Source organism: Grampus griseus (assembly GCF_964374135.1).
Source record: "Grampus griseus genome assembly, chromosome: 14".
Classification (NCBI taxonomy): domain Eukaryota; kingdom Metazoa; phylum Chordata; class Mammalia; order Artiodactyla; family Delphinidae; genus Grampus; species Grampus griseus.
The window spans coordinates 1,204,168-1,228,091 of NC_139008.1; the positions used below are offsets into that span (position 1 = coordinate 1,204,168).

The 23,924-nt window shown below is 60.7% G+C and overlaps 1 protein-coding gene across 2 annotated transcripts in view; it reads right to left on the reverse strand.

Moving 5' to 3' along the window:
- MAD1L1 (mitotic arrest deficient 1 like 1) overlaps positions 1 to 23,924 on the reverse strand; it is a 318,428-nt gene that overhangs the window by 39,796 nt on the left and 254,708 nt on the right. For both annotated transcript variants that reach the window (XM_082669805.1, XM_082669806.1), the window contains one exon: positions 23,488 to 23,695. In XM_082669805.1, coding sequence (XP_082525931.1) covers positions 23,488 to 23,695 — 208 coding nt within the window. The remainder of the gene's footprint in view (positions 1 to 23,487; positions 23,696 to 23,924) is intronic.

The following is a 23,924-nucleotide window of genomic DNA, read 5'->3' on the forward strand; positions in this document are numbered from 1 at the left end:
CCACGCACACAGGTCCTTTTCAGACGCTCGCTTCCTGAGAAGCCAACCTGCAAGACACTGCCCGGAGCCACCTGCGGCCGCCCTCCTACACCCCACTGACCCACACCCCCGCCCTGCCCTCAGTCGTCACGGCTGGGCTGGCCCAGAGGGAGTGACCTCGCCGGGTATCTCTCTGCGCCTGGCGGGGGTGGAGGAATAGGGAGGTCTGGCAGCTGAGCTCCCTGCCGAGCACCCCCGCCCGCCCCGCAGCTGGGCGGCGGCCCTTCTGGGAAGGGGGTTGGAGCCGCACCGCTGTGTCCCGCGGATGAGCCCCTGAGAGTGGTCTGCGTCCTCCACAGAAACAGACCAGGGGTCACCAGACGCAGCGGGAAGCTCCTAATGTAAACAATCAAAGAGCCTGGACAAACAGAACATTAGGAACCTGGTCGGAAGAGAGAAGAGCCGCCCCACGCTGGGGTCGGGATCACGCGGGCGTCCGCGGAGGGGCTCAGAGACAGAGCAGAAGACGCCTCCCAGAGACAAACACAGAAACAGAGGTGGAAGACGCGAAGAAGAGAAGAAACGAGATTCTGGGAGCTCCCGCATCCAACTAACAGGGGTCTCACGTGAAGAGATTACGGAAGGCGGGACAGAGAAAACATCAAGGAAACCACACAAGAGCCTCCAGAGGCCAAGGCCGCGTCTCCCCGGGCTCAAGAGACAGAGCGTGACGATGGCTCAGAGCACGCCAACGAGCCCTAACCCAGGACGAGAACGCAAGCCTACAGCTGATGGGCGGCCCGCTGTGTTCTGAGCACCAGGAAGCGAGTGGCTCGGCCGGGGGTTCCAGAGGCATCAGACACGTCAAGGGGAGAACCAGGACCGAGAGAATGAGGTGGACAGCAAGTTGTGGACAGAACGACAAAACGACACCTGCCCCGGATGGGAGACGTGGCCCATGGAACGAGACGCCACCCGTTCCAGCCGTAAGAAACACATACAAGGTCAGAGGATCCCAAGTGCTGAACAGTGATTTAACCAAAGGCGAGACAGCCACACAGGGTGCAGTGAGGCAGGGACACGCGTGTGTGCGCGTCCACGTGTATGGCCGTGCACGCTCACGTGCACAGGAGAGCTAGCGCCTCGCCCACCTGAGGACCCGAGAGTCACGTGCACACAGCGTTCAGACACAGGGTACGAGGCCTGGGGGAGCAGGCGGGGCCGCGTCTGCCCCACTCCAAGTCCACAGTCAGCACCTGGCTTTTTACTACCATGAAAAGGACCTTCCCAGCCCCTCGGTGGCCAGGGAGGGAAGGCCACCGCAGTGTCAGCTTCCTCGCGACCCAGGTCAGCAGCAAGGCGGAAGGCAGGTGTCCTCCCTCCGCCCCTCCCGCCCACGCCTGTTCTCGCCGCGGCTGACCACGGTCACGACAAAGCCACGTGGTGACCACAGGGGCTCCAAAAGGGCTTTCGTCCCTGCGATGAGTGACGAAAGCCCAAGGCAGCCTGGGGGCCCCACCGTCACCGAGTGGCTGCTGCTGAGACTGGACCCCCCCCCCCGGCCTCCCCGGATGCGTCCATAAATGGACCCCCAGTGGTGGGCAGATGCCACAGCGGGGGAGCTGGACCAGCCCAGGCCACGGGCACAGGGAACTGAGCCTTGTGCGGGCTGAGGACCAGGCCCTGCGCGCTGCCCGTCTAGGCTGGGCTCTTGCAGTGATGCTGTGTAGGAGGCTGGAAATCAGGGGCTATAGGAGCTTCTGAAGTTGTCTTCTGGGGACTCGGGACAGAGTCATTTATCTTTCTGAAAAGTGAATAAAAAACACTTAGGCAATGCTGAGATTTTCAGGTTCTTTTAAAGAAAACGATAAAAGGACGAACGCATCCCCGTTAGGAAGAGCAGCCCTGAGCCCAGGCTGAGCCGGCGGCTGCTTCTCAACGTGGCGCATGCGGGTCCGCTCCCAGGACACCAGCCTGAGGACAAGAGGAAGGACTCTGGGACCGGCCGGCGGGAAGGCTGTGGGGCGGGCCAGGGCGCCTGGCGGGGGGCGTGCTGTCAGCTCGTCCAAGAGCCAGGACCACCAGCTCCCGGCTCTGCTCCAGGCCATGAAGGCGGTCGGGGTGCCTCTGACCCCCCGCCCTCCGCTCTCCGGGCACCCTGGCTCCTGTGTTCACGCACACCCCGTCTCCGCAGCCTGAAGGGGTCTTCGGTGCACGGCAGGGGCAGCCGCGGTGGGAGTGATGGCAGCCCATCTCCCGGACGCTCACCAAGCCCGTTCTCCGCGGCCCCCGTTTCCTCAGCACGTCCACGAGGAAGCTGGATGAGTGACTGCTGCCGTGATGGGACACCGAGGCTGGCCCGCCCCTGGGACCAGTGCTTCCTGCTGCCTCTGCTGGACCTTGGCGCCGAGGCCACGGCCCTGCTGCTCTCCTGGGACCCTGGCAGCCAACAGCACATCAACAACCTCGCCAAAAGGTGAGCCAGCTGGTGACTCTGGGCCCATGGGCCTCGGGTCTTCCTGAGGTCAACGCTGGGTCCCAACTGGAGACTGGCTGTGGGAATACTGAGAAGGCAGGGGTGCGGCCAGGTTCCTGGGTGAGCTCTGGGCCCTGGAGGATGGTGGGTGTGGGACCAGGTCCCGAGCTGGGCCTCAAGCTGCTGGCGCTGGCGCTGAGGGGGAAAGAGCGGCGACCACGGGCACGCAGGCGGAGCCGAGCCAGGGGCTGGACAGCGAGGCCGCGCGGGACCCCACAGCTGCTGGACGTGGGGTGCTGGGGTGGGAGAAGGCTGTGAGGGGGGGCGGGCAAGACGTGTCCCCACGTAGCAGCGGGGTGCTTGGGAGTCAGTCCCTGCAGGCAAACAGAGGCCAGGGAGGGGCCCTGCCCCAGGAGGGGAGCACCCCCACTAGTGTCGGGGCGACGCAGACCCCTCTCACGGAGCCCAGGCTGACCTGGATAAAGAGGCGCTGTGCTGAGCCACGCGGCCCGTCCACTGGTGCTGCCTCGGGCGCCCTTGGCCACTCGCTTCCCCGGGGAGGAGCCGGCCCCCCGGCAGGCCCCTCGGGAGGCAGCCCCGGCCTCCCGGCAGGCAGCAGGCAGTAACCAGTGCTGGTTCTGCTGAGGCCCAGAGCGGGGCCACGCTGCCGGGGCCGAATTATCCACGCCTGGTAACTTCTAAACTATTTCAATTCTACATTTTTAAGTACTTAACAATTAGGCATCAAATACTGATGCAATTTTATTAGCCACCGTGGGAGCCAGCACTGTGGGACTGTGACTGGGTGAGGGCCCTGGCCCGGCTGGCCACCTAGAGGGAGGAGATGGTGGGCCACCTTCACAGCAGAGCTGGGCTGCCGCCCGACGTGGCACGAGCCTCCTGCCCATCCTCCTGGACGCCGCCTCCCGTCCCAGATCCATATTCCGGGAGAGGAGGGGGGAGGAGAGGAGCCTGTGTGGTTGGCAGGCGCCGAGGGGCCCAGGGCCAGCCGGCCGGGCAGCTCCGTGGTCCCCGGCTCCCCTCCCCGCACAGCGCTCAGCAAGGAGGCCTTTCCAAGAAAGGGCACAGCGGGGCACCATTGTCCCCCGCAGCCAGCTTCAGTGACAGGGGCCCAGGACCCTGACATCCGCTGGCCAGAGCCTCCTGCCGCCAGAGGGGACGGCTGTGTTTGAACTGCCTGCAGCCAGACGGCCCAGAAGAGGCTCTCCATCGTGAGCCCGTGTTCCCCGCTGGGCCGGAAATTGCACGTTTCACACGAGAGAGGAGACGCTAGCCCTGGAATTACATGCAGATGAGCAGCGCGTGCCCACCGCCAGGCCTCCTGGCAGACGGCCGCCCTGGAAAGCACGGTGCCGGCGTTCAGACGGAGATCTCTGTGATTAACTGCTCACTCGCGCAAGCAGCTTGTCACCTTGCACAGAAGCGATCTGAAAAGACACCAGCAATTATGGCCCACCAGATTATGGGGTGGGAGAGTCCCGCGGTGACAGGCGGGCGCCGATGTGACACCACGTTCTCAGAAGACTCCCTCCCCCACCGCTGAGACACAGCAGCTGAGGCCCCAGAGGACGGCCCCTCCCCCCGCCTCGCTGGCTCTTTCGGGAGTGGAGGACCAGCTGGGCCTGGAGGCAAGGTCACTGCCTGGTGCCCACCTGGACTCAGAACAGCCCCGAGTGGGGCACAGACGTGGGGAAAGGCCCAGAGGAGGCCAGTGCCCGGCCCCCAGGCAGCGCCAGCACTGCTGTGAGGAACCGCCCTGAACACCGGGCACCACCTCGGTCACAAAGGTTGGCCTCCTGCCCAGGCCACCAGCAGGGCCCCGGGGAGCCCCGTCTACCCTCTGACGTTACTTAGGCACCTGCTTGGGTGCTGGCCACCCATTTCTCCCGACTGAAGCACCCCGACAAGGGTGGTGACCTGGGCTGCACGGCTTACGGCTGCCTGGGCGGCAGGAACGGGAGACGCTCGTCCAGTGCGGACGTGACTCACTCCGCACGCACTTGCTGGTCTTAGGCTTTGGGATGACCCTATGAAACTATCACCACGTGCGTCCCCACTTCACGGATGGGGAAACTGAGGCTCAGGCCGTCAAAGGCAAACCACCTGAAGCTGCGCTCATACGCTCACACGTGTGTACTCACACATGCACACGTGCGCACGCACACACATCCACACACGTTCACACACATGCCGGAGCCAGAAACCACCCAGAGGAGAGGCACACGACAGCTACGGTGCATCACAGACCCCGAGACGGAACCGGAGAACCCTGCTGTTGAACACGTGGCCGACAACTTCCACGTGCCCCTGCAGGGGGGCTGCCAGGGGCTACCTGGGCAGAGGCGGAGGTTTCTGGTGAGCAGGAACCTACGTGGGGCCCCGGCCTGCTGGCTCGGGGCGGGGACAGAGCACAGGGACGCACGTCTGCAGGAGGCTCTGGCGCTCTCTCCACTCTGCGCGCCGCATGTATTATTAATTCCTGACAGTGGGCTCACACAAAACTAATTCCCTGGAAGGCGAGCTCCCTCTCAGAGAGGGAACCTTTTCAGAGCTCATCTTTTATTGACTGAGTCATTTTCGAGTCAATCTGTCTGCTTTCGGCAAGACAAGAGTTTTACATCTTCTCTTTCTCTCCTTTGGAGATGTGGCAGTCTATTAAAACCTGCTAACGTGTGCAGCTAGGCCTCAGATCCGAACTGGGATGACTTCCTCGGATGGCAGGAGATAAAGGAAGAGGACCTCGGGAGCTGCTCGGCTGTGGGCTCTGGAAGGAGGGGAGGCCGGGGCGCGCGGGGACAGGGCAGGCAGCCCCGAGGGATCCGGAGGGGCAAGGATGCAGGCTTCCCGGCAGAGCCAGGCCTGGAACGTCTCCCAGGAAGACAGGGTCCGGGATGGGGAGTGAATCAACGAAAAGTGCCTGGGCTCTGCCCATAAGAAGTAACGTGCCAGACGCACACGCCCGGCCTGGAAGGCGCAGGAGGTTCCCCGGGGTGGTTCACACTTCACCATCAAGGACAGGGGGGCCCTCCTGCCCCTCTCCGGCCTGACAGCGGCCCTGGTGTCCCAGCACACAGGGCCCCATTTCATAATTCACAACTGCCCAGCGCAGCAGGCGGTGCAGGCTCAGGGTCAGCCTCTGCCCGAGGAGGAAGCCGAGGCTCAGAGACATCAAGCGGCTTGCCTGAGGACACACAGCTGCTGGTGGCGGAGCCAGGACCAGAAGCCAGGTTGTGCGAATTCCGCTCCTGGGGCAGGGCGTGGGGCTTTGCCAGACAACTAACCCTGTGACAGCCCGTGGCTCCCCCACCGGAATTCAGAAGACGCCGCCAGTGCAGCCACCCCGCCCACCCCCCGTCTTCTCCTTCCACCTTTGCCCAGTTCCCACCTCTACAGAGGCCACCCCCGACCACGAAGAGCCACGGCCTCACCAGCACCCACAAACATCCAGCACAGCAAGGTGAGGGGGGAGGGAGGTCCTGCCGGGGGACCCCCAAGGCCGGCAGGGCTTTCGGAGCCCCCCTGTAGATCCCCCCGGGCCAGAATCAGCAGGAAACGGGCTCTCCCCAGAGCCTCTGGGAGGGACACAGCCCTGTCGGTTTTAGCCCAGTGAGACTTCAGACCCCAGAACCGTCAGATGACACGTCTGTGTTGCTTCAAGCCACGCAGTGTGTGACTTGTCATGGCGGCCGTAGGGCGCTGACCTGGGAGGCTCGGGACGGCCAGACCTCTGAGACTCTGGGGCCGCGCTTTCCCAGCCAGCAGCAGCAGCAAATGATGGCAGCAGCCCCGGCACCAGAACTTTAGGAACAGCTGCCGGTCACCCCATGGTGCACCGTGTACCCGGCAGTGCTCGGCCAGTCGCCCCAGGGTGTCCCGTGTACTGAGCAGCACTCTAGCCTCAGAGGACAGTCTGGACAAATAGGTAAAAACCTAGCCCTGATGGAAATTACATTCCAACCAGGGACACAGATAAAAACAATGTAAAGAAGTAAGACAGGCGGTATTCCAAAGGCGGTAAGCACCATGGAGGACAAGAAAGCCGGCAGAGGGGCAGCCATGTGAACAAGCCAGGGGCACCTCACCCACAAGGGGAGCCAGGGAGGAACAGCGAGTGCAAAGGTCCTGAGGCGGGACTGTGCTTGGGCCGTCCAAGAAAAGCAAGGGAGGCCCCCGACCCAGAACCGTACCTGGAGATGCAAACAGTCTCCAAAAAGAACAGTGAGGTTGGGGGCCTCACGGCGTCAAGGCGGCAGGTATTGGCACAGACGCAGCAGATGGGCCGCGTGGCAGGGACTCTAGACCGAAGCTGAGCTCAGCGACTGATTCTCAAAGCGACCGCTGGACACCCGGGTGGGAAGACGAGCCCTGCCCCCTCACAACACGTGCGCGAACTCACTGATGGGACCGTAGGTCTTCACGTAAGAGCCTCTAGGAGAAGGCAGGCGATCACAGCCTCGGGGGAAGCAAAGATCTCTCAGGGCAAAAAAAGCACTAAGCACAGAAGAAGAAACGGACAGATCAGGCTTCATCAAAATAAAAAACCTGTGCGTATCGAAAGGCAGCATGAAGAAAATGATGAGAAGAAAACAATCTAGGTGGAAAATGGGCCGAAGATTCCCACAGACATGTCACCAGGGAAGACGCACAGATGGCTGCTGAGCGCGTGAAAACGCGCGGGGCGCCACCAGTCTCTAGGGAAACGCGGCCACCCCGAGACGCCACTTCACACCCGTGACGACGCTCTAATCAGAGTCGGGGAGGAACGGACGTTAGGGAGGACAGAGCGCTCAGGACACGCACGTGGGGCACGCAAAACGGCACAGCCACCTCGGAAGACCACGCGACAGTTTGAGTTAAACCCAAATCTACCACAGAATCCAGCAACTCCGCGCCACCCAAGAGGAAAGTCAACCTACGACCACACACAGACTCGGATCCCAATGTTCACAGCAGCCCAGGAGTGGGAACCACCAACGTGGGCACCAGCTGACTAGGGACACACAGCACGGCGCACGTATGCAGAGGAGCGCTGCCCATGACACGCAGGAATGAAGCGACAGGGAGGACCAGGCGGTGGGGCCAGACACAGACGCCGTGTGCTGCGGGACCCCCTTTCTGTGACGTGTCCAGAAATGACCCACCCACAGACAGAAGGCGGGTCAGCGGCTGACACGGCTGCAGGGGGAGCAGACACCGACTGCGAATGGGAAAAGGGGTCCTTCTGGGCTGACGGAAATGTTCCAAAGTTAGATTGCAGGGACGGCTGCACAACGCGGTACATTTACTAAAAATAACCGTACACGTAAAGCAGGTGAAGATTGGGAGTTTAGGTTTTCTTTCTTTCTTTTTCTTTTTTCTTTTAGAGACTATTAGAGGAGCGTTAGGTTCACAGCAAAACTGAGCAGAAGCTACAAAGGTTCCCCCAAAACCAACACACAGGCCTCCCAGCAGAAGGGGTGCACTTGTTACAGCGGATGAACCTACCCTGACAGCACCGATCACCCCAGTCCACAGCTGACATTCCTGCTCACTCTGGGTGTTGTACCGCCTATGGGTTTGGACAGACGTGTAACACATGTACTCACCACCACCACGTCACACAGAACAGCTGCACTGCCCTAGGATTCCCCTGCGCTCCACCTGCCCACCCCTCCCCCAGCCCCGGGCCACCACTCACCTCCCTCCTGCCCCCACAGCTCTGCCCCCTCCAGACCGTCCCATATCTGCAATCATCCCAGACTGGCTTCTTTCGCTTAGTGTCGTGCGTGTAAGTTTCCTCCATCTTCTTCATGACTCGACAGCTCCTTTCTTTTTAGTGAGAATAACATTCTCTTGCCTGGATGGACCGCAGTTTATTTAGCTGGTCACCTGCTGAAGGCCACCTCAGTTGCTTCCAGGTTCTCGTGTGGACACCTAAGTTTTCCACTCCTTTGGGTAAATGCTAAGGAGAGTGAGTGCTGGATCATATGGTAGTTTGGTAAGAAACCACCAAGCGGGCGCCCAAAGTGGCGGTGCCATTGTGCATCCCCACCAGCCACGGATGAGGGCCCCTGGCACTCCACACCCTCGCCAGCCTTTGCTGTTGCCACGGTCTGGATCTGGGCCGTTCTGACTGGTGTGTGTGCGGGATCTCACTGTAGTTTGGGGAGTTCAGTTCCCAACGCGCTAATTCTGCGATGCCACGGGACACCAAGCGGGGGGTGTCACGCTGAGAGCTGGGAGCCCGACAGGGACGCACGGGGACCCCACTGACGCTGCAGACACAGCTCTTCTCTAGATGGAGGCCCAGTGGGGCCGCTTCTGCCGGGGACGCTCCCACCCGCCGGTCTCCTGAGCGGGCGGCCTTGCCCCGGCCGCTGTCTCTGTCCCCGAAGCGGTGGAGAGGAGGGCTGGGTGGGGCCCGCCCCGCCCCGCCCCGCCCCGCCCCGCCCCGCCCCCGCCCTTCCTCTGCTGACTGCCTGCAAACCCGGAGATTAAATTACACGGCTTCTTTACAACTCCAATTAAACGCCTAATTGATGGTGCTGCCCTTTATTACCTGACACCAGAGAATAAACAAACAGTGTGAAGAGGGAATGGCCAGGGACACAGTGATTAAAATGCCAACCGGTTTGCAACAAAGCGCACTGTCTGGGAGCAGCCGAGGAGGGGGCTCGCCCTGGCGCCCCGGCCTCGCACCCACACCAGCGGGCTGACCCGGGCTCACCTTCCCCTCTCATTTCCTCTCCGGGGCTACAGGGGCTCTGAGGACATCGGCGTGGCCTCGAGGCTGGCACGGGACCGGCGGAGAACACGGCCCCCCACCTGCCCTGGGGCGTCTCGGGCTCTGCGGGAGACACGTCGCGGACGGTGCCAACCGCACAGCAGCTCCAGGCACTCGAAGCCGCGGTGGCACTCCCTCAGGCCGACACGCCCCCGCTCTGACCCAGCCCGTGAGGACAGCGCCCCGCCCCTGGCCACTCTCGGGGGAGTCTGTGCAGACCCTCTCCCCTCTGGCTCGCGGGCCCGCGGCACGGAGGAGGGACGTGCCCTGCCCAGGCGGTCCAAGACCTCTGCCGCCCGGGCCACCTGGCGACGTCCATCCTCGGCTTCCACGGTCTTCTGTGGGGCTCAGGTCCCGTCTCCGAAGTGGACGCTTTAGCCTGAGCCGCCTTCTATGACTGGGTCGGGGCAGCTGCTGGGCCAAGGACTCTCGGGCCATTCCTGTCTCTCCAGACAGAGGAGATTCTGCCTGACAGACAGGCTCCTGCGCGGCCGGGCCGATGGGGCTGGAGGATGGCAGCTGTCACCATCCTCACTGCTCCCTGTGGGCTCTGTGCTCCGGGGATGCAGTCACGACGGCCTGGAAGGGTGACCAGCCTCAGCTCAGAGCCGAGGGGGCCGAGCGGGGGCAGACACTGGCCCCGGTCACACAGCGGGGCCTGCAGCGGGCGTTCCGGGAGCGAGTGTGGCCGGTTCTGCCTCTCACCAGCCGAGACCCGGGACCTGCGAAGCCAGGACCGCTGCCAGGACAGCAGCTCCTCCCTCAACCGGCTCAAGAGGCCCTTTCCTCTGGGACTAAAAATTCACTTAAATGAACAAAAAGAAATTCATGAAGCTAAGGGTTCCAATACCCCAGGGGCTGGGAGCCTCCCTCACATTGTGTCCATCTATCTGTCTGTCTGTCTGCCCGTCAACACCTTAGGGCCGGCGCTGGGTGAGGCGGGCATGCAGCTGGACCACAGCCCCGCAGAGCAGCGCCCAGAGTCAGAGGGGCGCACACCCTAGGCCCCCGCACTGCTCTTTCCTCACCCTGGCACCAAGGCCCCCCCTGCTGCTGACAGGTGGCCAACCTCTCCACGGGGACACGGGGTCGTGAGCCGTCTGGCAGGTGGGAAGCAGGGCTGGGGCAGAGCGATCTTGGATGCAGGAGTCGGGGGAGATCGGGACCCAGGGCTCTGAGCCCGGGCTGAAGGGCAGGGTCACGGGGACCTTGTTCAAGGTAGACGTGAGGGGTTCTGTCTACACCAGGCAGATGGCGAAGGCTCTTTCCCCCCTCCCCCCGCCGCACACGGCTGTGTACGGGAAGCAATGCAGAGGCGACCACGGGAGAACCCTGGGAGCGGGAGGAGGGTGGAGGGGCTTGGGACCCAGAGCGCCAGGGAGCCTCACAGGCCCACCTGGTGGAGGAGGGAGGCCTGGATCCCGTGTTTCTAGACCCAGCCCCGCGGCGGCCGGTGGCCGGAGTGGGACTGGTGCCAGCAGAGGGGCTCGGAGCACCCCGACCCCTGCCGAGAAGGGGGCCCTGCCTCGGGCCCCTCTTTGTTGCACAGGCCTGACGCTCCCCTCACCTACCCAGAGACACAGAGCGCGACGAAGCTGAAACTTCGCCCACCGAAGTACCTTCTACCTTTAATGCAACGTCAAGAACGACCAAACCCTCACGGCTTTTGCTGGAACTTGACAAAGCACTTCTGAAATTCATTCAGAATAACAAACAGGTAAGAAAATCTACATGAGAGGAAAATAGGGGAATGCCATGTTCTACGCCAGATACTCAAACCTAATTTCAGTTATAATTACTAAAAATGTGGAACAGGAAAATGGAATAAAAAAACAGAAACCATGGAAACAGATAGGGACGCATTACAAACCTACAGGGCAAGGAACGATTGTCTGATAAAGGGCACTACGGCAACTGTTTACTGACCTGGGGAAAAAATCAATTCAAATCCTGGCGATACACCACGTACCAAAACAAGTTCCAAGTAGATTAGATCTTTAAATGTACAACAGAGCCAAAAATAAAAATCACAGAAGAAAACAGAACTATTTATCAAATCACTAAAGAACTTTCTAAGCTTAAACGGAATAAATAGATGAGATTCCAAAATAAGTTAAAAGTTTCTATACAAAATCATCACCAAGAAGAAAGAGAAGTTAAGCTTCTCTGCAAACTGCATAAAGAAGGAGGTAAAGGAGCTCTGATCGTGACGAGACCTTTCAGGAAAGAGGAAATAAAATCTTTTTCCTTATTAGTAATTAAGTGAGGTGCCCTTTATACTAAAAGATGTTAAACACGCAAAACCCTGACACTTGGGGTGGACGTTCTGCAAGGTTTAACCCAGGCGCCGACGTGTGTGACAGCCCAGCCCCCCGAGCATTTCTCTGCCGCTGGCACCCCCCAGCCCAGCACCCCGGCCCAGCGGTCTGTCTCTGACTTTCTCCCTTCCCCGTCCAGCAGTCTGCCCGCAGAGCCCCGCACCATGGGACCTCAGGGCTTCTCGCAGACCGTTTACGGAGACCAGCACGTTGGTCGCTGGCTACTTCAGTGCTGAGCAGCGGGGCGGGCGGCTGCACCAGGCGGGTGACCTGTTCACCGGTTAAAGCACATCCGCGCGCTTTACAGCTTCTGGTGACTACGAGTGATCCTGCCACAGAGCCACAGGCTCCAGGTCTGGGAAGGATGAAGAAAGGAAATCCACCCGGCCTTTCACAAAGGCACTGATCCACCTGGAGGGAAGCAGGGGACAGCCGATCGCTGACCCAGAGACACAGAAGTACAGGCAGACTGAAGAAGCAGCAGAATCCCAAGCACGGCCGACCCAGAGCCGCCTTTCCTGTATTAACCGCAGTGCTGACCAGGTTGGGCAGAAGGACAGCTTCCTGATGGTGCATCCCTCACCCGTGAACGTGGTGTGTCTCTCCATTTACTTAGAAATCCTTTGACTTCTTAATCAATGCTCTGTCGTTTTCAGTCTATAGCTCTTTTACGTGTTTTGTTAGAATTATACCTAGGAATTTCGTTTTGGGGAGAGTGAACAGGAATGGTATGATGTCTTAGATTTCAGCTTCCACGTGTTCACTGCTAGTATATATCATATACATATTATACACACACGTATCATATATAAAGTGAATTCAGCAGGGTTGCAGGATACAAGATCAATACACAAAAATCAATGCTGAACTCACTTCGCTAGTTTTGTTTTGTTTTGTTAACTTCTTGGCATTTTCTACGTAGACGACCATGTCACCTGCAGAGGGGAAAGTTTTGCAGCCCCCCTTTCCTCACTGCTCTGCCTGGGACTTGCAGCACATCTGACCAGGGTGGTGAGGGTGGACATCTCTGCCTCATTTCCGACCTTAGGAGAAAAGCTCTGACTCTGACCGTAAGTGTGATGTCAGATGGAGGGTTTGTGGACGAGCTGCATCTGGTTGAGGAACTTCCCCTCTTTTCCTAGTTTGCTGGGTTTTTATCAGTACTGAATTTTGTCAAGTGCTTTCACTCCACCAAGTGATCTGATCCTGCTGATCTGGTGGATCATATCAACTGACATTTGAAGGCTGAATCAGCCCTGCATTCCTGGAACAAATAAATCCCTGTAGGTTTTGTTCTTTGTCTTGTCATTGATTTTGAAATTAGAGTAATATTGGCTTCATAAAAGGAGCTGAAAGTGCTCTCTATTCAATTTTCGGGAAGAGACTGTATAGACTGGTGTTAGTTCTGCTTTAACTTTAGGTAGAGTTCCCCAGTGAAGGCTGGTTTTTTGAAAGCTTTGTGATTATGGATTCGATTTGCTCAATAGTTACAGGACTATTCAGACTACTGCATACTGGGTGAGTTTTATAGTTTTGAGTGTCCTGAGGTGGTGGCGGTCGTTGTTTGGACCCTGGTCCACTCGGTCTGGATGCAGAGAGAGTGGGGAGAAGCCCTGCTTTCTGGCCCGAGAAGGAAGTGGGAGGAGGCTGCTCTCCCGGCTGTGCTCATCCCGTCCTGTCCCGGCACCAGGCCATCTTGCGGAGGCGCAGCGGTGGCCGGACAGGTGCCAAGACCCCCGAGGGAGGACCCTCTCTCTATGTGCAGGGCTGTGGCCCCAGGAGAGGGGGGAGTCCCCACTGCCCTCCTCTCTGTCCCCCGCTGGCAGTGGCCGTGGACACTGCTGCAGCCGTGGGAAGGGCCTGGCGGGGCAGGGACGTGAAGGCCTGAACGTCTGGCCAGGGCCCTGTGAACGGGGCCCTAGGGAACCGGGGAACGTTGGAGCTGAGGGAGAGGGAATTCCACGTTCCACTGTGCCACGCGGACCCCAAAAGGCACCTCTGAGCTGGGCGTGTGGGGGTCTGACCCTGAAGGGCCGTGAGGCCTGGACCGTGGGCCAGACCACTGCCCAGGACCCAACGGCTGAGAGGAGCACAGCAACGGCTCTGAAACTGAACTGACAGTGGAAGCACAGCCCTTGGAAGGTGGCGGGAGCTGCTGACTGGCCCACCTGGCAGATGCCTGCTGAAACCCAGACCCACAGGATGTATGTTCTCCAGAACTTCACAAAGACCTGAAAATGTTCAAAATGTCCAGGACACAATTCAAAACCAAGCAGCATATGAAATACCAGGAGAAAGCAGACCTGCTGGGAAGAACCCAGCCAACGGGGACCAACCCCAGGTGACAGAGACGCTGGGACCCTCAGGCGCCTGGGGCAGGGTGGGGAGAGCGGCTACGAGACGTCCTCGGTCTCCCCGGAAGCGGCACTGCCCGACACTGGGCTGCAGAATCCTGTCCACCCCCAACCCGTGACGTCTGTCGCGTCCGTCACACCACACGCTGACCCCCAGCTGGGGGCCCGTGTGTCACCATCACCCGCACCTACCGTCCGACCTGATGCATGCTTCCGTCAAGCTCTCTTTTTCACACAGAAAGGAAGTGATCTGAACGATTACAGATTCTCATCAAAAACCACGGAGGCCAGAGGCAGAGAAAAGGGAAAACCGCTGACCCAGAGCTCCACACACAGCGGATACCCTCCAGGAGGAAGGGCAAGATGAAGACGCTGTCCGACAAAGGGGAACCACGAGAGCATGTTTCCAGAACACTTGCCCTAAAAGAAATGCCAGGGAAGCTCTTCCAGCAAAAGGAAATGATACCAGAGGAAAACCTGTTATTTCAGGAACGAAGAAAGAGCGACAGCAATTCTGAATGTCTAGATAAAAATCATGAACTGTTTCTTTCCGCATGTGTTCTTTAAAATATGAATGACAATTAAAATCAATAATTATAACATTTTACAGTGGGTACATACAAATGAGCATTACTACAAGGGGGAGGGGGCGTGGGAGACCTGTGTTGTGATAAGACCCCGACATTCCAGGATCTTATCATCCGCAAGTGGTAAAATATTAATTACAAGTGCACTGCGGGAAGTTAGGCACACGCATTGTAACCCCTAGAGAAGTCACTTCCAAAGGTCTCTAGGGCTCCCCTGGTGGCACAGTGGTTGGGGGTCCGCCTGCCGATGCAGGGCTCGTGCCCCCGTCTGGGAGGATCCCACATGCTGCAGAGCGGCTGGGCCCGTGAGCCATGTCTGCTGAGCCTGCATGACCGGAGCCTGTGCTCCACAGTGGGAGAGGCCACAACAGTGAGAGGCCCGCGTACTGCAAAAAAAAAAAAACAAAAAGAAAGCATCTAGAAACATAATTAAAAAACTAAGATAAATCAAAATGTAATACTAAAAAATATTCAAATAATCTTAAAATAGGTAGAAATACCGCGGAGCGGCTGGGCCCGTGAGCCATGGCCGCTGAGCCTGCGCGTCCGGAGCCTGTGCTCCGCAACGGGAGAGGCCACAACAGTGAGAGGCCTGCATACCACAAAAAAAAAAAAAAAAAAAAAAAAAAAGATAAAATAGGTAGAAATGAGGAAATGGGAATAAAATACAGAGAAGGCAAACAGAAGTAATCGTAAAATGGTAGGCCTAAATCCAAACGCATGCAGAAATTATGTTAAATGTAAACTGTCTAAACGTACTTATCAAAAGACAATACACGTCCTTACCAGGTCCACATGGGACATCTGGTGGTTCACAAGTCTTGGCCACCAAACAAATCTTAAATTAAAAAAAAATTCGAGGGACTTCCCTGGTGGCGCAGTGGTTACGAATCTGCCTGCCAAGGCAGGGGACACAGGTTTGATCCCCGGTCTGGGAAGATGCCACATGCCGCGCAGTAACTAAGCCCGTACGCCACAACTACTGAGCCTGCGCTCTAGAGCCCGTGAGCCACAACTACTGAGCCATTGGGCCACAACTACTGAAGCCCTTGTGCCTAGAGCCCATGCTCCACAACAAGAGAAGCCACAGCAACGAGAAGCCTGCACACCACAACGAAGAGTAGCCTGTGTGCAGCAACAAAGACCCAACGCAGCGGAAAAAGGAAAAAAAAAAAGTACCATAATCTAAATCTCACATCATATGCAAAAATTAACAAAATGGATCACAGATTTCAATGCAAAACTAAGAGACTTAGTGCAGAAAACATTAAAAAAAGGGCCTTGACCTGGGTTTGGCAAAGTTCTTAGATCTGAATCCTATAAAAGATAAACTGATCACCTAGAGCCCGTGCTCCGCAACAAGAGAAGCCCCCGCTTGCCACAACTAGAGAAGGCCCGCGCGCAGCAACGAAGACCCAACGCAGCCAAAAATAAATAAATAATTTAAAAAACGTTTGCTCTGAGAAAGACACTGTTAGGAAATGAAACTCCCCAAACTCGAGCCAAAGACAACAATCCAACAAAAAATGGGCAAAAACCTGAAGAGAGACTCCACCCACCCAGGGGGATACAGGAGTGGCTAACACGCGACAGAAGATGCTCCACATCTCACCCGTCAGGGAAATGCCAGTTACAACGGGGTGGACTCCACTGCACACACCTCAGGATGACCAAGGGCCCCGGGCTGGTGCCGCCGCAGAGCCCCACCCCGGTGGGGCCGGGGGCGCACGGCCGGCCGCGAAGCCAGCGGCCCACTGACCACGTGACCCGGCAATCCTGCCCCAGTGCCCGCCCTGAAGAAACGCACTAGCGCTCACAGGAACACGCACAGTTACTTCCTGTCTTTGGTTTTCAGGTTTGCTAACGGTGTATGGCTGCATCCGACCCACGCTCTTGTGGGCTCAGGTTCCGACACAGCTCGGTGTGAAGCCTCTGCAGTGCTTTTAAGATCCACCCGGCGCATGCGGCTCGGGCTGGCCAGACAACGGTGCCCCAAGGACCCCAGCAGGCCTCCCCGCCACCTGCTGCAAGGCCGGGAGGTGACGGGTGCGGACGGCAACGCTGTTCTGCTGGGGCGGGCAGGGAAGGGAGGAAGCCTGAGACCCAGGCACGCCTGCTGCTCCCGGTAACCCACCCGGGAACGGGCCGGGGCGCAATTCCCGATTCTCGCCTCTGCCTCCTACTTTCCCGGTCTTCCCGCCTGTTCAGCGGCGGTCCCTCCAGCAGAGGATGACGAGCTGGGGAAAGCACAGGGCAGGACTCCTCTCGCTGCGGGCTGGGGGCTCTCAGCTGCTCCCCAAAGGCTCCAAGTGGCCAGCGGCCAGCACCTGAGCCGAGCAGAGCTCTCGGCTCTACGTTACAGCCACCTCTAAGCCTCGGGCAGCCAGACCGGGGGCCACAGCAAACCCCGAGTCCATCACCTCGTGTCGGGCGCCGAGCCACACGGAGCCTCAGCGCCCTCACCAGTGATCCGCAGCTGTCTGGGCCTCCTTGCTCCCCGTGACGCCTTCCCGAGCGAGTGTCAATCCAGTATGGCCTGCTCCCGCCAGGTGCCCCCCTGCCCCCCGTGCCCCCCTGCAAACACAATCCCCACACCCAGGGCCTGCTCTGAGGCCGCCTCGTTCCCGTGGCTCTTCCCTTGCTGACGTCCAGCTGGCCCCTGCGTGGCTGCCGGCTCGGGAAGCAGGTGCTACGGCTTCCGGAGCCTCAGCGAGTCCGCGCTATCTCCCCAGCTGCCATCACACCTGCACTCACGGAGTCCCGGGGGACAGCAGCGACTCAGAGAAGCCCGCCCACCATGCCCCACATCTGGAGAGCCCAGCTGGCCCTCGCGCCGGCTGAAGCGGGAAGGGGGTGAGCCCCCGTCTGGAGAGAGCAGCAGAACCAAGATGAAGCCCAGGCAGCGCAGCTGCTGCAGGGGCGCCCTCCCCCCTGGGCAGAACGGACGGGCTCCAGGGAGGGCCCTCGGCGTCCCTCCTCCAGGGACCTCTCGGGATCAGCTGCACCGCACAGTCAGACAGAGACAATTTTGAACGCCTTCCGTGTGTCGCTCTGACAAGATTTTTTTTTTTTTTTTTTGCGGTACGCGGGCCTCTCACGGCTGTGGCCTCTCCCGTAGCGGAGCACAGGCTCCAGACGCGCAGGCCCAGCGGCCATGGCCCACGGGCCCAGCCGCTCCACGGCATGTGGGATCCTCCCGGAACAGGGCACGAACCCGCGTCCCCCACATCGGCAGGCGGACTCCCAACCACTGTGCCACCAGGGAAGCCCAAGATTAGATTATTTTAACGTTAATTTTTTACCTAATTAAACCGCAATGAACAATCTCTCCGGCCCAGGCTGGGTAAGGTGTGGAGTCATGCAAGGAGCACAGCCAGTGCTGGGGGCTGAGGTTTCAGGCTCCTGCCAGCCGAGGGCGCGGCCTTGGTAGGGGTTCTTCAGCGACTCCTTTGTCAAAGGTCCAGGAACGCCCGGAGGCAAGCATCCCCTGCGTGTCGGAACGCAGTCACCTGAGGCTGGGCACCCTCCATCCCCAGCGCCCGGAGCGGCTCCTGGTGTGTTGACGGCGAGCCCGGAAGTCCTTAGGAGACGGGGGCACCCTGTGCTGCTGGTCCGGCTCCGTCCCGGCCACCCAGCTCTGTGCTTGCGCCACTGCGGAGAGCACGCCCACCCACACGACCCCCGGGGGCCTTCTGCAGGCCCAGCTCGAAGGGCACGCTGTGTGCACGGCAGACTGGACCCGTCCAGGGGTGGGGCAGGCTGGCCCGTGAGGCCCACAGGGGAAAGCGGGCGGTGTATGTGGGGCGGGGCCTTTGCTGGTGCCCTACTCTCCAGGACGCGTCTTTGGAGGTCAGGGGCCTCCACGTGCTGAGATTTCTTTCTACGGTTGGAGGCAGGTTACAGCTCAGAGCCCGGCAGCCTGGCCCCGCTGCTGCAGCCCTGGATACCGAGGCAGACGCGGGGGGCCCGTGGAGGGAGTTTGCCAAACTGTGCCTCTGCCTGGCAAGGCAGAAACAGACACACGTGGCCTCGCCTCCACAGAGGCCAGTACCTAACCACTGTGCGCAGTCCCCAGGCCAGCCACCCGTCTGGCTGTGGCAGCGCCACCGGCATCTGTCTCCCAGGCACGTAAGAGCCACCAGAGAGGCACCTGGCCGCTCGCATGGCTCCCCGGGGCGGGGCTGACCCTGGGCTGTGAGGAGCGGCCAGCGCCCTGAGCCTCAGCTGCTCCACTGGCCGACAGAAGGAGCGTGCGGCTGGCCTGAGAGCGCGGACGGAGGACCACAGGGTGTCTGCAAGAGCTGGACACCCCCTGGAGCGAGGCTGTGGGTGACTGCAGGCTACGAACACGGTGGCGGGGCTCCCTTGCCCACGTGGCTTCAGCGGGGACGCTCCCCCGAGGATCCCGAGAGCTGACCTGGCCACCCTCCTCTTGGTCCCACGAGGAGAGAAGTGGGGTGACCGAATGACTCCTCCTTTCCCGCCCACACTCTGGTGGGCCGCCAGCCCGCTGGGTCCAGCCCAGGACGTGTCAGCACAGGGCACCCCCCACTCTGCCGCCCCGGCCCCACTGGGTCCACGCAGCTCCTAAACGAGGCTCAGACTGCCGTTCTCAGCCTCTGCTGCCCCATCTCCGTCACAGGACCGGCCCAAGCCTCTGTGGACCTGGCACTCGCCAGGCCGCCGCACGACTGCCCTGGGCTTTGTCTTAAGGTTTACCCTTATTTTTATTCCCACGTGCGTGGTTTAGAGCCCAGTCACGCCCAGCAGGTCCTCTCCTCCTCCGGCCAACGACTCCGATTACCTCGGTGTTAAGCGGCTGACCCCCTGCCGGCTCGCATGTGCCCCTCCTCCTGTCCTCATCCTCCCAGGACCCAGGACTGTTAGGACAGTAGGTGCTGCTGGAGCTGGGCTGTGGCAGACGAGGATTCCGCGCTATTTCCTGCACAGCATCCTGTCTTCCCTGGAGCTGACGCTGTCCCGTCTTCCGTTTGCTGACTTTTCTGTGCACCCATCGCTAACGCAGCTGCACCTCTTTGCTGACCCACGTGGGAGCTTCCTAACCCTGCGGTGGCAGCAGATGTAAACAGGAGACGTGAGATGGGTGCCCCGGGCAGGGCGGCGGCTCCGTGCAGCCAGGGCAGCGGGCCCAGGAACACGGGGCACGCATGGCAAGGCCTGGGCCACAACGCCCCCTGAGACACGGGCCAGTTACGTCCTGACGACCCCCTGGCCTGAAAGAGGCCCAGAGCCTCTGACCCGCTCCAGCCAGGGCTTGCTCCTCCCCCACACGTGTCCCAGGCTGGCGTCTCGGGCTCTCTGCGCTTCGTCTCCTCTGCTGGTCTGCTCGCTCTGCTGGGCACATCCTCTGACAGCCTCCTGAGATGGGGTGCACGGTGAGCTTTTCCGGGCTTGCTGGAGCGCGGGTGCGGGCCGGGGCTGCCGCCGGGCTCCTCTGGGAACCTGGAGCAGTGCCCACGGCTTTCCAGCACCAGGGCTGCTGCTGAGAAGGAAGCGCTTCTGATCCCTGGCCTTTGACAAGTGACCCGCTTCTCCCCTGGGGGGGGGGCCCTTTCATCCACCCACACGGAGCGGCCTCATCGCCACACGGTGCCGGTGTGACCTGCGACCCCGCCTCTCCTGCAGCCCCGCGACTCGGCGGACCTCGCGGGCCGGGCGGCTCCTCGCGTTTCCTCAGCTTCTATCTCCTGCTTCCCAGCTCGTCGCCTTGCTCTTCTACTTTTCAGATAAACCTTCTAAATTTTATCCATAAATCTGCTGTTTAGATTTTCATTTAACTCTTGGATATTTCTAACTTCCAGAAGTTTGTTGTTTTTCATTTTGAAACATCTGCAGTCTCTTGCTTGTGCTTTGCTGTTGGAAGTCCGTCCTCGTCTCTCTGAGGACGCAGTGTTTTGGAGGTTCCCTGCACTCTGGCGGCCTGCGCCCTCCAGGTGCGTTTTTCTACTTGTTGCTCTGGCTCCCCGGTCACAGCCAGCAGTGGGTCCTCCTGGCCTGTCAGCTCAGCCCAGGGTCCGGCCAGCTGCCTCCGGGGTCAGTGCTTTCGGGTCTCCTCCGGAGCTGGTTAGGCTCCACAGGGCGAAAGGGGAGGGTGGGGGCGTCCGGGCATCCACCAGCCTCATCCCTCGGCTCCACTGCCGGCTCTCGTCCTGCATGGGCCCTGTCCACACCGTCTCCGGAGCCGCAGCTCACAGACATGCGGGAGGACGTGGGCTGCCCCGGAACCCCGCAGGCCTGAGACGGCGCCCGAGGACCTGCATGGCCCACATGTTCCTGGGGTGCCTGCTGCCCGCCTGGGAACCACCCCTTGGGAACGGCTGCTCCAGGAGAAGAAACCGCTGTGCCGACTTGCATTTCTCACTTCTGCTGGGAGAGAGGCCACGGCCCACCACGCAGAGCTGGGTGAAGGTCTGGGAACCCTTCCTGCCCCTTGATCACACCCCCAAGCAAGCTTGCCGGTCACGCCCCTCCCCCAGCGCCCCCTGCTGCCCTGGGCCTCTGGGGAGGCTTGTGGCGTCAGTCAGCGTGGTTCCTGCCTCGACCGCGGCTTCCTGAGCTTGCTCACCATTGGACCACCCGCCCACCGACTGTCCGGATCCCAAAGGTTTGCCGTTGTCCCTCTTGCTGTGGGGCCTCGAGGAGGACGGTCCGACGGGCCGTCTCTGCCTGGAAGCCCACAGCGTCTGTGGGCACGTGTCACGGCGCCCTTGGGAGGCTCCAAGCAGCTGTGTTCCCAGAGCTGAGCACAGAGCCACTGGTCGGAAGGAGTGACAGACCTCACTGGGCAAATGATCTGTCGCATTAGACGGCACGAGTCCTTTCAGAGAGTAAAGAGCCACCTCGAGGTGCCCGCGCCTGCATCTTCAGCTTGTGAATTTGTCAAGGACACACAGGCCGCTCGAGAAGAGGCGCTGGAGCCGCGGCTGGAAGGAACACGGGGAGAAACAGTAATGCGGCCGCCCACTTGCTGAGGACCCTGCAAGAGGCCTCTCCTGGCCTTCACCGGGGAGGGCGGGACGCTGGCCACCTGCCCCCACCCCCACCCCCACGGCAGTCTTTGCGGCTGAGCCGGGGTTTGGCCGCAGAACGGCCACGGGGGCACCTGGGCAGCCGACACTGCCAGTCCGAGCGGCATGGGGGGCTCTGTTTCTGCCCCAGGAACAGAAGGCCTGTGCTTTCCAGGCCGGGATGCCAGGACCCTCTCCGTCTGGCTGCTGCCGATGAAAAGTGCAAAGTGAGGAGTTTGTGTAGGAGCGCCAGCTGAAAGGCCAGGAGAGCAAAGCAGCACCCCGAGGGGGGCACGCGGGGGTCCTGAGCTCTGGGGGCCTCGCGCTGCGGCAGTAACCGTCTCTGCTCCGACCTGCGGTGGGGAGAGAGCTCTGTCCTGGGCACGCCTCTGCACGTTTCTCGTCGTGGTCATGACTGGATGCTCTGATCCAAGAGCCAGCCCTGCACAGAGGCCACCGCCCCCTCTGAAGACAAGATGGGAGAGGCCGGCACAAGGTGTGAACGGGCATGCGCGTGCGTGTCCGCAGGAGGGCGTGCACTTCACACGACACGTGTGTGCTCACCGTCCATAAGCCCAGCACGCGACCTTGGGAGAGCAACTGAAGGGCAGCTGCAATCCTGTAAAACCAGGAGGCGCAGAGTTCAGGTGGAAGATGGCAGACCGCACTGATTCCGCACCGTGGGGTCACAGCTGAAGCCACGACAGTGCACGAACCCCCCATCTCACAGAGGACACTGGGCCGAGGGTTCTGGGACCACGACGCGCTCAGGATGCCATGGGAAGGGGGACAAGACGGCGAAGGACGGAACAGCACCAGGGAGCAGGGACGGAGCGTGGCTCCCGCAGGACGGCCGGGCTCAGCCTGGCTCTCGAGACCCTGCAGCTTCGGCGCGGGTGGTGTAGGGAACGCACAGCTGGGGCTCAAACTCAGGCCTGGCTGACCGAGCGCTTGGCCTCGTAGAGCCCCTGTGCCCCAGGTGCTGAGGGCAGCCTCCCACCTCCACGGTCTCACGGGGCGGTGACCGCTGACCTCAGGCACTTCGAGAAAGGCTGGTTCCACGCAAGGTAGACGGTGGAAGCAGATGGGCCGGAGGGGGGCTACACCTACGAGCCTGGCAACGGGCGACGCACAGACCCCTGCTCCAGACAAGAGGACGGCTGCACCCACTTCCCAACTCCAGCCGCAGTGGGCACGCGGGAAGAGATGACAGACATGGGAAGGGGAAGTGGGGAAGGGCTTCCCAGCGGAAAAGCCACTCAGAAATGCACGTGGCGAATGGCAAGAAAACAGCAGCCTGGCCCTCTCGACGCAGACGCCTGCGGACACCACTGAGGGGGCAGCGAGCAGAGCCCTCCTCCCAGCCACCCGTGGGCAGCAGCGCTGGGCACCCTCCGACAGCACAGCCTCCCCGTGGGGCCGGACTGGGTGACCCCTGGGAAAATGGGAGCCTCCAGAGGGTCCCCTCCCTCCTTGGCACTGATGGACCCACCTCTCTCTGCACTAGGGCGGGACCTGGTGACCGCGGCGTGCCGGGGACAGGCTCAGCGGTCACTGCACTGCCCTGGAGAGACAAACTGCGAGGTCAGAGGCTGTGGCCCTGGGTTAGAACTGCAGAGCAGGCGAGACCCGCGTGACAGAAAAGGCAGCTTCCTGGGTTCCTCACAGACCCCTGCGGAGGGCTCGCTGGGTCCCTGAAATGTACTCAGATGGTGAAAGATGGCCCCCGCTTCCACGGAGTACTGGGTTTACTCACATGCGTAGAAACTGCTAAACGATACTAACTTGTTTCAGGGGTCGGCAGGGCTCCAGCCATCGGGTCCTCATCGCGCCTGTGTCACCTCCTGCCGCTCTGCAGGCCGGCACCACCAAGCCTCCCGCACAGCCCCGGGGATGCCCACAGCCTAGCTGCCTGCACGGGCTGGACAGACGGACAGACGGACGGACGGACGGGGGCCTACCTGCCACCGCCCCGGACGAGGGCAGCCCCGCGGCGGCCTCCAGGTCGGGGGGGACGGCGCCGCCGGCCTCCAGGGCATGGACCAGCTCCCGCAGCCGCGCGCACTCCTCACGCAGCCGCTGCCGGTCCTCGTGGAGCCGCTGCCTCGCCGCGCTGGCTGGGTTCAGGCTCAGGTGCAGCACCTTGGCTCTGCTCTGGTCGTAGTCCCCCTGCGGGACCACAGGCAGGAGGTCAGAGCCCCTCGTGGAGCGAGAGCAAAGGGGAACCCGAGCCCGGCCTGTGGGGTCCCAGCCCCCCTCCCTGGGCTGTGGCCTCCATTAAACGGGGGAGCAAACAGAAAGCCCACCCAACCCATCTTCAGAGCATCGTCAGAACTCGGCACACGAGCCCCCTTCTCTGAGTCTCGCCGAGTACCAGCTACCGGGAGGGAGGTCTCTT